Source organism: Callospermophilus lateralis, chromosome 1 (assembly GCF_048772815.1).
Source record: "Callospermophilus lateralis isolate mCalLat2 chromosome 1, mCalLat2.hap1, whole genome shotgun sequence".
Lineage (NCBI taxonomy): Eukaryota > Metazoa > Chordata > Mammalia > Rodentia > Sciuridae > Callospermophilus > Callospermophilus lateralis.
In genome coordinates, this window is record NC_135305.1 from 102760434 (window position 1) to 102774215 (window position 13782).

Genomic DNA, 13782 nt, shown 5'->3' on the forward strand with positions numbered 1-13782 from the left:
ACATAAACATAGTAATTTTGACTAATAAATTATACTATAGTTGTCAATAATATCCTGAAGATCTGATAAATTCAGTTCCTTCTCTTTAGAATCCAGTGAGTTGGGCATTGGTCTTCTGCAATGGACCTGACCCCATGCTACCCACAGGGGTGCCTTTAGGAAAACCTCTTCCTAGAGTGGGTTTCCCAGTTTTTAATCAGTGTGGTTTTTAAAATTATTTTGCCAAATTGTATGAACATGGCGTTTTATTAGGAAAAGTTCATGTTCTTTTTTTTTTTTTTTAAGTTTTAACTTTTAGCTCTTTCATTTGCAGTTGGTGGGAACAACTCACATTGCCTTAGGTCAGAGTACGAGGGGAGCCCTGTCTTGGGCCCTGTGGTTTGGGGACTGTGTCCAAAAATCTCACTCCTCCAACACCCTGTCATCCTGGAATTCTCTACTCCAGAGACCAGAGCCTGGGCGGGCCTCTTCCCTGGTGCCTCCTTCTGAGGGCAGGTTTTACCAGTGCGGTTACATCCTTAGGCTCAGGGGTGAACCAGGGCAGGAGTGTCGGGGGCTGGGGGTGGGGTGGGGTGTGGCTGGTCTCGGCTCTGCAGGCTGTAACATCCACAGTCCTGCACTGAGGCCCCTCAGGGTACAGACTGAGCTGAGGGTCCCGGATAGGTGTTCCCCCAAACCCACATTCTGGAGCACAACTCTCAGAATCAGAAAATTGTAAATTTGAACATGACTTTTTAGGTTTTTATGAAGACATATTTGTCATTGTAGGAAAAGGAAACACATTTATTTTGACAGTTTGTTAGCTTAAATATTTTAACATAGTTGGTATCCCTACCTTTTTATTCTTGCTAGCCTTGAATATATTATCAGTGGATGATGAAAACCGCCAGGTTGTTTTGAGAGAGGAAAAGGGTTGAAATTAGAAGATATTAATGACAGTTGTTGAACCATATCAGCTTCAGCATAAATTTAATTTCTATACTTTGGTGGCACACAGTCAAGAATGTCTGCATTCATACTGCATTCATAGAAACAGTACCGGTTATCAGTCATGTATTTTATAGCCTTGGAATTCTCTTCAACACACAAGGAGACCACAAGAGAGTCTCCTTAATGAGAAACTCCAGGAAATTTACCTGTTTGGAACCACAATGAATGGTTGTGTTGGTCTTCAGTTGTTAAAATGTAAATGCATCCCTACTTTAGCTGAGTGTATTTTCCGACCTACAGATTTCTTTATTTATAAAATAAAATATTGATATCTCAAAAAAATTGAACCCCATATACACATGAACTCCCTCTCTCCTCAAAGTTCCTCATTCCGCGAAATAGTTTGAAAACCACTGATTGACTGGACACACTCAGATCCACGGGCTAAAGCAGAGTGGAGGGTTGGGGTATGTGTCCTTCCAATTCGGCTGCCTTCTAAGTGTTAGACTGATGATCTGAATCTGAAGTAGCCTGGATGAATCTTCATTTGCTCCTCTGAGATAATAGCACTAGTGCCCTGTGTGGCTTGGTCAGCTGTCCTAGTAGGGCAGGAAGACCCAAGGCTAAATGTAAGACAGCACCCATGGAAGAGCCACTCGAAACCCAAGGTCTATCTAAGGCAGAAATTCTTAAGTATTCAGGAGATGGATTTACCTCTCAGGCTAAGTCTTTAGCCTGGGGAATTAGGATCACAGCATTTCTCACAGCTGTGAGGAATGCTGACATATAAATAGTCCAGACACATGGTTCAACAGGGTGAGGGCCCAGTCGGTGGAATGTAAGTAAATCTGGGACGGATTCTGTGTGTTTGACTCACCAAAGGCTCAGACTGCTGTGGCTTTGTTCTGGTTCTAGTTCCTTAACATCTCTGGAAGATTTAGACTGGCTACCACTCAACCAGACTTTCTCCCAGGTTTCTGAACTTGTACTGAATGTGACCATCTCGACGCTGACATTTCTGCAGCAAAACGGAGTATCACTCACTGGTATGGGCACCTTAGGGCTATTGCTGTCTTTTAAAATATCTCATTACTGATTGACCATCAACACAGAGTTAAAATGCTGTTTGAAGAAATGTTTTAATTACAAGTTTTAATTTAATTAAATGTTTCAATTAAATGAAGAAAAGAATCATTTGCGTTAATAAAAGAAGTAGAATGAAAACTTGGAACTCAAAACTGATTTGACTTTTAACTTCTGCTGAAATTCTGTAGTCATTTATAATGAAAATGTTTATAATTAAAAATAATTCAATTTAAAATTCTTTGACCTAATATCTTGGAAGATTATACCAATCACTGGTTCTGGGATTTCAACCGTTCCTCTTTCTAAAATCCTATTGGGAATAAACATTTGGAAAACAGTAACCCTAGTAAGAAAAAAACAGTTGATGTGGACTTAAAAAGTCCACTAATTGAATAAGCAGAGCTTCCACGGGGAAGGGAATGGAATTGTCTAGCTCCTTCCTTCCTCCCTCCCTCCCTCCCTCCCTTCCTCCCGCCCCCTCCCCCCCCCCCAGCCCTTTCTTTGTTTGAAGTTCTGTGGATGAAACCAAGGGCTTTGCACATGCCAACAGGTATCAGTACTTAATTATACATGACTAACTTTTCTCTTGACCTAGGACATTATTTTTCAAATTGTTAACTACTATTCTCTTTGCATCTTTTTCTAGGGAAAATACATGCAATGAGAACAATGAAGTTGAGTGTCATCCACCCATCCATTTGTTAGGTCTCTCCCTCTTCCCACACATCCATCCAATCACTCACCCATCTGTCGTCTGCTCACCTATGCATCAGTCCTCTCACCTACCACCCACCCATTTACCCACCAGTTCACCAACGCATCTGTCCATCCATCCATTGTCTGTTCATCTATCTGTCTGTCATTCATCTATCCAGTCACTTATTTATTAATTCTCTTATTCAGTAGACACTTACCAAAGACTTTCTACGGACCAAACACTACCTCAAAGAGTGGGAATAAAAAACTGTAAAAGAAATTAGTTCTTGCTCTGGGAAGTCATGTTTGGTGGAGGACAGAGATACATCAGTAAAGGAAAAATAATGACCACAGAGTAGAAGTCTGGTAACTTCTTCAGGTAAAGCTTCAAGGAGGAGATTTGAAGGATGAGTTAGAGTCCATCAATGAGACCAGGGAGCATTTCTAGGCAAGAGAGTAGTGCATGATGTGCAGGGCCCTGTCAAGAGTATTCCTGTCAAGGCGTTTCTTGGGTACAGTGGACAGCAACCAAAGATGGTCCTGAAAGAGAGCCCAGGCTAGATTTTAAAAATGGCCAAAAGAACAAGGTCTGAGTTACAGAAAGATACTCCTGGGGCAGGTGTGAGGGGTTGATTAAAGGCAGGCAGGCCATGTTGCAGGGTGTGGGGATCAGGTACTCGGGATCAGGCTTTCTACTGACCTCTTTCTTTCAAAAGCCCTGTCTCCTGAGCTGCATGATGTGATGATTACACAGACATGTCTACAGACCCAGCCAGGTTTCTCCTGCTGCATGGAATAATGGAACACCATCCCTTCCATCACTTCAGATTTCACCTGCTCTTGTGACCCAGCGCAGCGAGTCCCCCATAGAATGGAAGGGTTTCTTTCAGTGCTCTGTAGAAGGGAAACTATGATATTATCAATTAACTGGATTTCAACTTTAATTTAGTTGCAGCAGGAAGTACTATTTCTTATGTTCAGAACAGCACCCAGAGCGGGGGGGGGGGAAACGTGTGAAACACCTCATTGAAATCTCAGTGACCTCAATTTTAACAAACTCATTTGGAGGCTCAGGTTTTTGTACATCCTTCAAATTATAACAATCAATTTACCCTACAATTGGAAATGTAATCACTGCTAAGAATGTAATTAAAATAAGCAATTTTCTATCCATTTGCCAGTGAGTCAAAGCTAAGAAATTACTATTGCAAAGGCATACTTCTAGAAGCCACTAAAAATTGTTTTCATTTTTCTTGTTTCCCCCACAAAATCCTTTCTGTCTGATGAACAGATTATGATGTGTGAAGGAATAAAGATGGGTCATGACAGTAGCTTTGGGCTCCTGGTCAAAACACGTCATTCATTGAAATTTTTAATTCACGAACATGTCATTCATTGAAATTTTTAATTCACGTATTTTGAGTACCCTGCTGTTTAGCCACACAATTTGGAATCAAGATTGTCTTTCACTTTGTTAGGAAGTTTGTTTTTATAGCTAATCAGAGTCTGATGCCACAATTCTCTTCTCTCCTTTTTGGAACCCCATGAAAAATTCTAATATACTCTGAGAGCAGTAGAGATAATAATTACAATTTTAGCTCGGGAACCAGCTTGGGTGTGAATTCTGGCTTAATTTAAAGGTGTGACTTAAGTGACTGTCTGCTTCCTTCCCTCTTGGAGGAAGTATCCATGTTTGTGCTATTGGTTGGCAACTCAGATCTGGCATGGGAAATGCTTAGCCTAGGGCTTGGCATCTCTTCAACATGCAATGGGTGCTAGTTTTAATCTCAGAAACCAATCTTTTTTTCCACCTGGATGATGTCACGGGAAGACAATCAGATCGAAAGTCAGGGGTCTTGGATTCCTGGGATCCACCCTGTTTTCAAAACCTCCCTGAAGTCCCCTTTAACTTTAACTCCACCACCCCTTTTTTAAATGTCATGACCATGTCTGATCATACATGTGAACATGCTTTTACAATGGCTGTCACATGGAGTGCTCAGTGGAAGGATGTGGAATCATGATCCGAAGTGACCTAGTTACTAGGTTTTCAGATGAAGGCTCATATGAAAGAACGCAGGAGGATGTGTGTAGGTCATTCGCAAGGTTCATCTGAAAGATACACTTGCCCCAGGAGTATCTTTCTATAATTCAGATCTCAGTCTTTTGGCCATTTTTTAAATCTGTCCTGGGCTCTCTTTCAGGACCACCTTCTGTTGCTGTCCACTGTACCCCAGAAGTGCCTAATGTTGAGCACTCTTGGCAGGGGACTGCACATCACGCACTGCTCTCTTTGCCTCGAAATGCTCCTTGGTCTCATTGATGGACTCCAACTCATCCTTCAAATCTCCTCCTTGAAGCTTTACCTGAAAAAGATACCAGACTTCTACTCTGTGGTCATTGTTTTCCTTTATTATGCATCTCTGTCCTTCACCAAACAATTTTGTGTTTGTAATTGCTGGGATATGTTCCTTTGAGATCTCATCAAACCTTGGGAGTTTTGGACTTAGATTTTAGGTGTTGCGGGGTTGAGTAGCTTTTGTGTTTTATGCCTTGGTTACCTTAGTTAGAGGAACTTAATCCCATGAATTTAAATAACTTTTAGAAATATAGTTTTAAGATTTCCATCATGTTTTATGTTAGAAGTTTACTGTAAATTATTCTTTTCCCTAATGCTAGTTGCTTAACTGATTTTTAATATTTAATTAGCCAGAAACCAACACAATAATGCTGTTGAACATTAATTTTTGTTCAGTTATCTGATTAGATTTCTTGAGATAGAATTTTAGAAGTGAAATTGTTGGGTTGAATGATTGAATTTTATCAAGCTTTTGAAATATGTTTTCAAATTACTTCAGAAATTTTGTAACCATTTATGTCAGAGTGTGTGAAATCTCATCGCTCTCATCAAGTTCAAATAGTCTTCCCATATCTATGATTTCATTTTCTATACTTTCAGTTATCCAAGATCAACTTCAGTCCAAAAAATGTTAAATAGAAAGTTCTAGAAATAAATAATTTGTAAGTTTTAAATTATATAACATTCTGAGTAATGAGATGAAATCTCATACCATTCCACTTTGTTTTTTTTCTGGATGTGAATTGTTACTTTGTCCAGTGTATCCACACTGTATATATTGCCTGACCATCAGTTGTTTAGTTTAGCGGTCTTAGTTAGCAGATTGACTGTTATGGTATCACAATGCTTGAGTTCAAGTAGCCCTTATCGTAGTTAATAATGGCCTCAAAGCACAAGAGTGGTGATGCTGGCAATTTTATTACAGCATGTTGTTATTGTTCTACTTTATTATTATTTATAATCTCTTACTGTGTCTGATTCATAAATTAAACTTTATTATGTATGAGTATGAAAAAAACAGTATATGCAGGAATTATTATTATGTATGGTTTTAGGTTTCCATTGGGAATCTTGGAACCTATCTTCTTTATATAAGGAGAACGACTCTTTTAGCTTTTGTGCATTGTTCCTGTTTGACCCCCAAATGGTATTCTGTCTTCATAAAATGACATTATTTTCTGAATTACTTTAGACACATCAAAATATTAAAATTACTGACAGTATAACTTGTTGATTGTTTTGTAGAGTCAGTTTATCAACTGTCCCTGCAGAATATGGTGTGGGATCCACAGAAAGTCCAGTCTGATCTCAAATCCAAGTTTGGTTTTGATGATCTTCAAATGGAACAAATCCTGAATTATTCAACTGAGCTAAAGGAGGTATGCGCACTTGACTGCTTGTCACACTGTCTCTCCTTGGGAGTGTGACTAGAATATGGGCAGCCCTCTGTATCCACGGGTCCACACCATGCATTCAACCATCATATTGAAAATGTTAGAAAAACAAATTGTGTCTGTACTGAACATGTGCAGGCTTTTCTTCCCCCTTGTTGTTATTCCCTAAATAATACGATGTAGCAATGATTTACACAGCATTTTCATCTAGAAATCGTTCAGATTTCATCTAGAAATCGTTCGTCTCATCTGCTCTCAGAGACCCAGAGCATCTGGGCAGGGATGGGTCTTATTTTTCTAACATGGTATGTGGTGCCACATGGTATGTAGTGCCACAGTACTTGTTTTCTTTTTCTTTCTTTCCTTCTTTCTTTCTTTTCTTTTCTTTCTTTCTTTCTTTCTTCTTCTTCTTCTTCTTCTTCTTCTTCTTCTTCTTCTTCTTCTTCTTCTTCTTCTTCTTTTTTTTTTTTAGTGGTACTGGGGATTGAACCCAGGGCTTTTCACATGCTAGACAAGTGCTCTACCACTGAGTTATATCCCCAGCCCATTTTTCAATTTTATTTTGAGAAAAAGTCTAACTAACTTGTCACGACTGGCCTCAATCTTGCCATCCTTCTGCCTCAGACTCCCACATAGCTGGAATTGCAGATATGTGCCACCACACTTGCTTTATTTTCAATTAAAGGGAAGAAAAAGCAGAAAACATGAGACATCTTGTGGCTTTGATAATCATGAGTGAACATTTTCTTTTTAAAATCTGGGTTTTAAAGGAGAACTATAAGACGAAAAAATAGGACTTTAATGCTTTCTGATTGTTGCCATTGTATTAGTCTGTTTGTATGGTTAAAACAAATTCCCATAGCCCGAGTGGCTTATACAAAAGGAATTTATTTCTCATAGTTCTGGAGGCAGGAAGTCCAAGGTCAAGTCTCCAGTGCCCCTGATGTCAGGGAAGGCTCACTTTCTAGCTCTTAGACAGCATCCTCTCGCTGTGTCTTTACATGGTGCAAAGAATGCAGGAGCTCCCTTGTTGGTCTTTTGTAAGGGCACTGATCCCATTACAAAGGCTGCACCCTTGTGATGTAAGCACTTTCTGAAGGTCCCACCTCCTCATTTCATCACCCTGAGAGTTAGTTAGGATTTCAGTAAATGAATTTTGGGGGGGGGCACAAATGTTTAGATAATAGCAATAATCAATAAAATTCCTAAAATACAGCACCACTAAGACCATATAATAGGGGAATATAACTCATTCTATGACAGACTTAAGTATCTAGAGAGCATTTTTAGAGAAGTTTGTGTATAAAATAAATATTTGATGCAAAATGTTAAACAGTTTCTAAACCAGGACCTCAATTTGAATCTTCCCAATTAAGTAGGTTTTGATAATTAGAAAAGAAATTTTTTCTCAGAAAAGCAACTTTGTTAGTGCAAAGTATCAATTAAATTAGGCTGGCCTCTGTTTGCTTTGGTGAGAGAGTGAAGATGAACCATGTTTGTGTCATCCTCATGTCTTCTGCTGGAATAAAAAGCTGTTTCTGTTGCTTATGGCCAGTTCTGAAAAATAGGATCAGTTTTCTTCCTTAACTACAAAAGCGTACCCTCAGGATAAATCACACAGACACTACAAGCAACACTTTGTCACCTGGTTACTTCTTTAATCAGGCAAATGTAAGAGCTTCACTTTGAAAATCTTGCGCTATTATTTTTAGAAAAGAAATGTTCTAGGAAAAAAACAAAGGTTTTACTTTTAAGCATTTCTTTCATATTGTTGCCAGATTCCCACAGACAGCTCCTTAGAGAGGATGGTGTGTTCAGTCTTGTCCAGCATATCCAAGGACGAAGTGGAGAGAGATGGCCATGGTGGAGACTGTCCTCCCGAGTGGTCAGAAGCCAAGAACTATCTCATCCACTCAGTCAGCTGGCTGCGACTGTATGGACAGGTACAGGCCTGCATCTGGACACTGTGACTTGGAGCTACTGGTTTGCAGTATCCAAACTCATTCCTTTCAACATCATGTTCTTCACCTTTTGATTTCATATCCTTCCTGAGGAAAGGCCTGAGGACCCCCACATCCTGGCCACTGTGTATACCTTCTTCCCTGGGTGTCCACGAGCCTCAGGTCAAAAGGCCTTCAACACAAATTGCCATCTGTGTTTTAAACACACACCTGGCAACTAAGAGGTTCCTACATCCATACTGCTGTTGGGATGTGAGATCCCCGGCCACAGGCTGCTTTGATCAGGTCCTTGGATATTTGTGCATACACATTCCACTTGCGTTGTGCCTTCTTGTCTGGTTTTGCTCAGAAGTATTGTATAAAAATGGTGACTGGGGTCAGGTGGAGTGACGCACACCTGTAATCCCAGTGGCCCGGAAGGTTGAGGCAGGAGGATCCTAAGTTCAAAGCCAGCCTCAGCAATGGTGAGGTGCTAAGCAACTGAGTGAGACCTTGTCTCTAAATAAAATACAAAATAGTTATACGACTGAGGATGTGATTCAGTGGTCAAGTGGCCCCATGTTCAATCCTTGGTACCCCCCCCCCCAAAAAAAATGTTGGACTTAAAGCCAAACAAGGGGAATGGAGGCTTTGATCTGTTTTCAGAAATGCTGATATAAAGTAGCACACCTTTAGTCATTATATCTGTCAGATGGCCTTGGAAGCCTGCAGAGGCCCTGGCCAACTCATAGCTTTGTGTTTCTTGGGCAGTTTTGGAGACTGAAGGAGAATCCCTCCCCACCACACCCATCACCTCCCAATCTCAGGTGTTACTTTCCCATTTTGTGTTTTTTTCCTTCAAGAACACAGCCCACTAAAACTTTCATCTCCCTTAATATGCTCAGATGATATAGGTTGAATCTTCAAATAGTCATACAGCATCCTTCAAAAATATAAGTGTGATTGTCCACTTGCTGGCACTAACTTTATCAAGCACTAAAATTATCAAGTGATGGCATTGAGATGACCAACATCAATGTGCACTTTTGCTTTGTGCATTATCTGAGTTACCTGAATACATGGTTAATTCAGGCTCACATACCTTTGCATTATGCAGGTCCCATGCTCATTTGAGTATGCAAGATCTATTTTGCTTTATTTTGATGGATGATAAACTATAATATTGATGTTCTTTTTTGGTGGGGTACTAGGGACCCCCACATCCTGGCTACTGTGTATACCTAGGGGTACTTAATCACTGACCAACATCCCCAGCTCTTTTTATATTTTTATTTAGAAACAAGGTCTCGTGAGTTGCTTAAGACCTTCCTAAGTTGCTGAGACTGGCTTTGGTCCTTTCTTTAGTATCATAACTACCAGCCCCGTGTCATAAAGTGGTATTTAATGACTGTGTATCAACGATGACATATATTTTAAAATACCTAAAGCATATTTAAATAATCCTAAACAGCTTAGTTTCATATTCAAATAATATTTAATTTAAAACAATGTATGCTATTGCCCTTTTCTTCTTTCTCTCTTTTGTTTATCTTTTGTGGGGGAGAGAAAGAACTAAGGTGCTAGCAGTATCAATTATTACAATTCATCAACTTTAATTTCTGAGTGGATATGAAGTCAAAATGCAGTTATTAATAGACACTTTAAATTTTCAACAAAATAAAATGTCAGCTATCATTTATAATGGTCTGTTAATAGTTTTTACTAAATATGTTATTTGTAATGCTATTATTAATAATCATATTTTTGTTTCTGAGTTTGTAGGTGTTTCACCAGTGGCAACAGGATGGCCTGCTTCAGAAGATACTCACAGGTGCTGGCCATAGTCTGGGGGCCCTCAGGGACCAGCTCGAAGAAGGGGATGAGCCATGGAAAGTGGTGGAAGCCTTGCACACTGGACTGCTCATCCTGAGTGACAGCTTGGCATCCAAGGGGCCCGAAGACAGTCTTCACTCTTCACAGATGTAAGGCACATTTCTCTCTTTTGTTACTAACAAGGATAGACAATGCTGAATTTTCAAGAATGCCTGAGGTTACTGTCAGAAACAAATTTTTTGAAACTGCAGCTAAACTAATTCCTAGTTAATGTCAGGAGCTGCTCTGGAAATACATGCCCTTAAGTCTTGAGCAAGAGATACCAAGCAATTATAGTGTCCCACCATAACTTGGGCTTTACCTCTACTAGGATAAAGAGTTGTGGCTCCAGGAGTAGGTGTCACCCAGTGGGGTTCAGTTACACTCACCTGTTCCTTTGTAATTCTACCCCTTTGCCCTTTTAGGGATAGAATATTTGTTTTCTCTTTTAAGTTGGTTTATGTGTTTTCCTTTTACTCTCAGATTGGATATTACTTGGGACTCTAAATCACCTTTCATTGTATTTTCTAGTCTACTGTTTTTATGTACACAAATGCATGAATAATTTTTATAAGTCAGTATCCATTTTTAAAGAACATTTATGATCTCAAATTTAAGTCCACATTCTAAGAAGGGACTTTCTGGCACTGACTAACAGAAGATGCCTCGATTGCATGTTCCATGGAACCTTCCCTCGTGTGTCCCCTATATAGAGAACAAATAATTCCAGAGGTTCTCTCTCTTTTTTCATGGACCCCTATGGTCAAAGAGGTCTCCCAGATTTTGAGAAGCTATGTTTGTATGTTTGCATGCTTTCTTCACTGTTTTCTTAAGTTATTGGAATAGTCAGATTTGGAAACCCAGCATAGGTCGCCAGCTAGGTTAGATGGTGATAAGTTAACAAAAGGGAAATCCCAGACTTTCATATTGGACCACAATTAGGGCAGAACGTTTTGAAAAATTCTGAACACCAGTTCAGATGTGGAAGGCAATCTAAAGGGGGAATGACATTTGAGAAGATACCAGATTCCTGGATTTTAGGTTTTATGTCTTTGGTATTTTAAAATGAACAGTGCCTCTAAAATACATGTCAGAAGTACTGTTACACAAGAAACTGCCTGTTTTCATATTATAAAGTTGCAAATATTTGAAATGTTTACATTAAGACTAGAAATATTTTAGAAGTGGGAAAAAGTAGAACTGTTTTTTTTTTAATTTTTAGGGAAATCAAATTAATTCATCAAAATGATCAGTTCTGTAAGATTGGGTCTCTTTTCTCAGTAAGTGTCACAATTTGAAGTAAAATGAATTTTATTATATGCTTACAATTAAAATCTTTGCTGGAAGGAAACAATTAGATTTCTCAATATAATCTCAAAAAGGTTTATTTCATATCATGGGCCACATGAGCTCTGGTTCTCTAATTCCATGAACATGAAATTATGATGTCAGAATTGTATAAGGATATATTGTTTTTTTTTGTAATTACACCATGAATAGCAACTCCCAACATTTCCTAGTCTCTCACATTTTCTGGAAGGAGTTAGGAAATAGGTTCTTGCTATGAAGGTCTTGTTTCTTATCTTTTACTAAGAGTTGCCCTGGGGCAGAGGTATTGGAGCTTCAGGCAGCAATGAAATTTCTATAAGGGCTATAAAAGCAACAGAAAGTGGCTCCGCAGTAGAGCTCTTGCCTAGCATGTGCAAGGCCCTGGGTTCGATCCTCAGCACCACATAAAAATAAATACAAAAATAAAGGTATCGAGTCCAACTACAACTAAAAAATAAATAAGTATATACTACAACTAAAAAATAAATAAGTATATATATAATTATATATGTATATATACATACATGGATATATAGAAATATATAATATATATATATATATATATATATATAGAGAGAGAGAGAGAGAGAGAGAGAGAGCAACCAAAAGGTGAATATCAGTAAGAGCAGGTACACCTTGAAACAATGAGCTGAACAAAGGACAGTTACACAACGTGCTGTCATCAATTAACTTCAGATGCAGAATACTTCGATGTAAGACTTTGCATTGGCTTCTTGAAAACTTCCCTGTTGAGTGGTTTGGGAAGCTTAACAAGTCTGTTAGCACTACTCATTCATAGACACAGCACTTTAAGTCACCCTAAAATCACCCTATAAACCTCAACTGCCCCTGGCACATTAGCCTGGGTTCCTGCCTGCTCTCTGACTTAGGAAATGAAGCCCCTGGGAACCTGTACTTGGCTCTTCACTCATACAAAGATTAAGGAAGCTTAAGATTACCCCAAGTACCAGTTGAGGACAACTGAGCTCTCCCGGCCCCCACACATTAATTTCTATACACACTCAGGGTCAGGAAGATGAGGACCCTAGCACAGGCTTTGCCATCCACCTGCTATGTGCACTTGTTAGCATAAAATTGACCAGGATGAACGCAAACTTCACAAATCAGCTCAGATCTTTTATTCAAGAATAAAGTTTCACACGGGAACAGGGGATACAGGGACAAAATGACAATAGGACGCACTTTCCTAGTGGAAAACAAGCCCCAAAGAAAGAAAGGGACTGGGCTTACCTAGGTCATCCTGAGAGGTGATTTAATTATTGCCAGAGTGTGTCTAATGGAGGGTCTGGGTTAGCAGTCAGTGGGTCAGATGAAAGGTCTAGGGACAGTGGTCAATATTCACCTCTGGGGTCTCGTTGTACTGTCACTGAGAAAGGACTCATTTTGGGAAGGTTTAATACATTGGTTCTTCCTAGAGACTGTCAGTCTAGGCTTGGATGGATAATTTCCTACCCAGGGCTGGTCTTGTCACTGGGAAAGGATGTACTGGGAAAGGATCAATGCTGTCAATGTATGACTTTCCTTTTCAGTCCCTTTTCCCAGGCCTCACTATTGTGGGGTTTGTCATTTTCCGTATCTAATAGCACTGAATAAGCAATTGTCCTCTGAATCACTTATGTAAGCAATTGGCCTCTATGTCTCTAATGTAAGCAAATGGCATCTATGTCTCTATTTAGATGCCACTTTTGCCTTGGGTAATACAAAACTGCAGCCCCATGGTCTGTCTAGGTGACAAGAAATTCAGTTGCCTGTGCATCTATGGCCTTTCTATTGTCCTCCTTGGGCCTTGGCCTCCCCATCTGGTAATGGCATCACTAAATGATCTCTCAGTCTCTTTCTAGGTATCAACCCTCTGGTCTTTTGGAGACTTTGTACAGAACTGTCCAGGAGCCCTGTGTCTTCACCTATCAAGAAGGAATAATCTGTACACATCTCTAGGCTGATATGAGGCTTGACAGAGATGCCTGTGTGGAGGATGTCCCCCCCCCACCCCACCCTTGAGCAGATATTCTTAAACCTTGGCCCTTCTCACCTCTGCCACTGACCGAGGTGATCTCCTAAACTCTCCCCTCCTTCTTTGCATTCTCCTTTTTTTTTTTTTTTTTTTTCAGATTCACTGGTTTTGATCCCTGGATGTCAAATGTCTCCTCAAAGG

The 13782-nt window shown here is 39.7% G+C and overlaps 1 protein-coding gene across 1 annotated transcript in view; it reads left to right on the plus strand.

Moving 5' to 3' along the window:
- Abca13 (ATP binding cassette subfamily A member 13) overlaps window positions 1-13782 on the plus strand; it is a 427810-nt gene that overhangs the window by 44260 nt on the left and 369768 nt on the right. The window contains exons 7-10 of the mRNA XM_076864534.2: window positions 1846-1976; window positions 6317-6450; window positions 8244-8408; window positions 10188-10387. Coding sequence (XP_076720649.2) covers window positions 1846-1976; window positions 6317-6450; window positions 8244-8408; window positions 10188-10387 — 630 coding nt within the window. The remainder of the gene's footprint in view (window positions 1-1845; window positions 1977-6316; window positions 6451-8243; window positions 8409-10187; window positions 10388-13782) is intronic.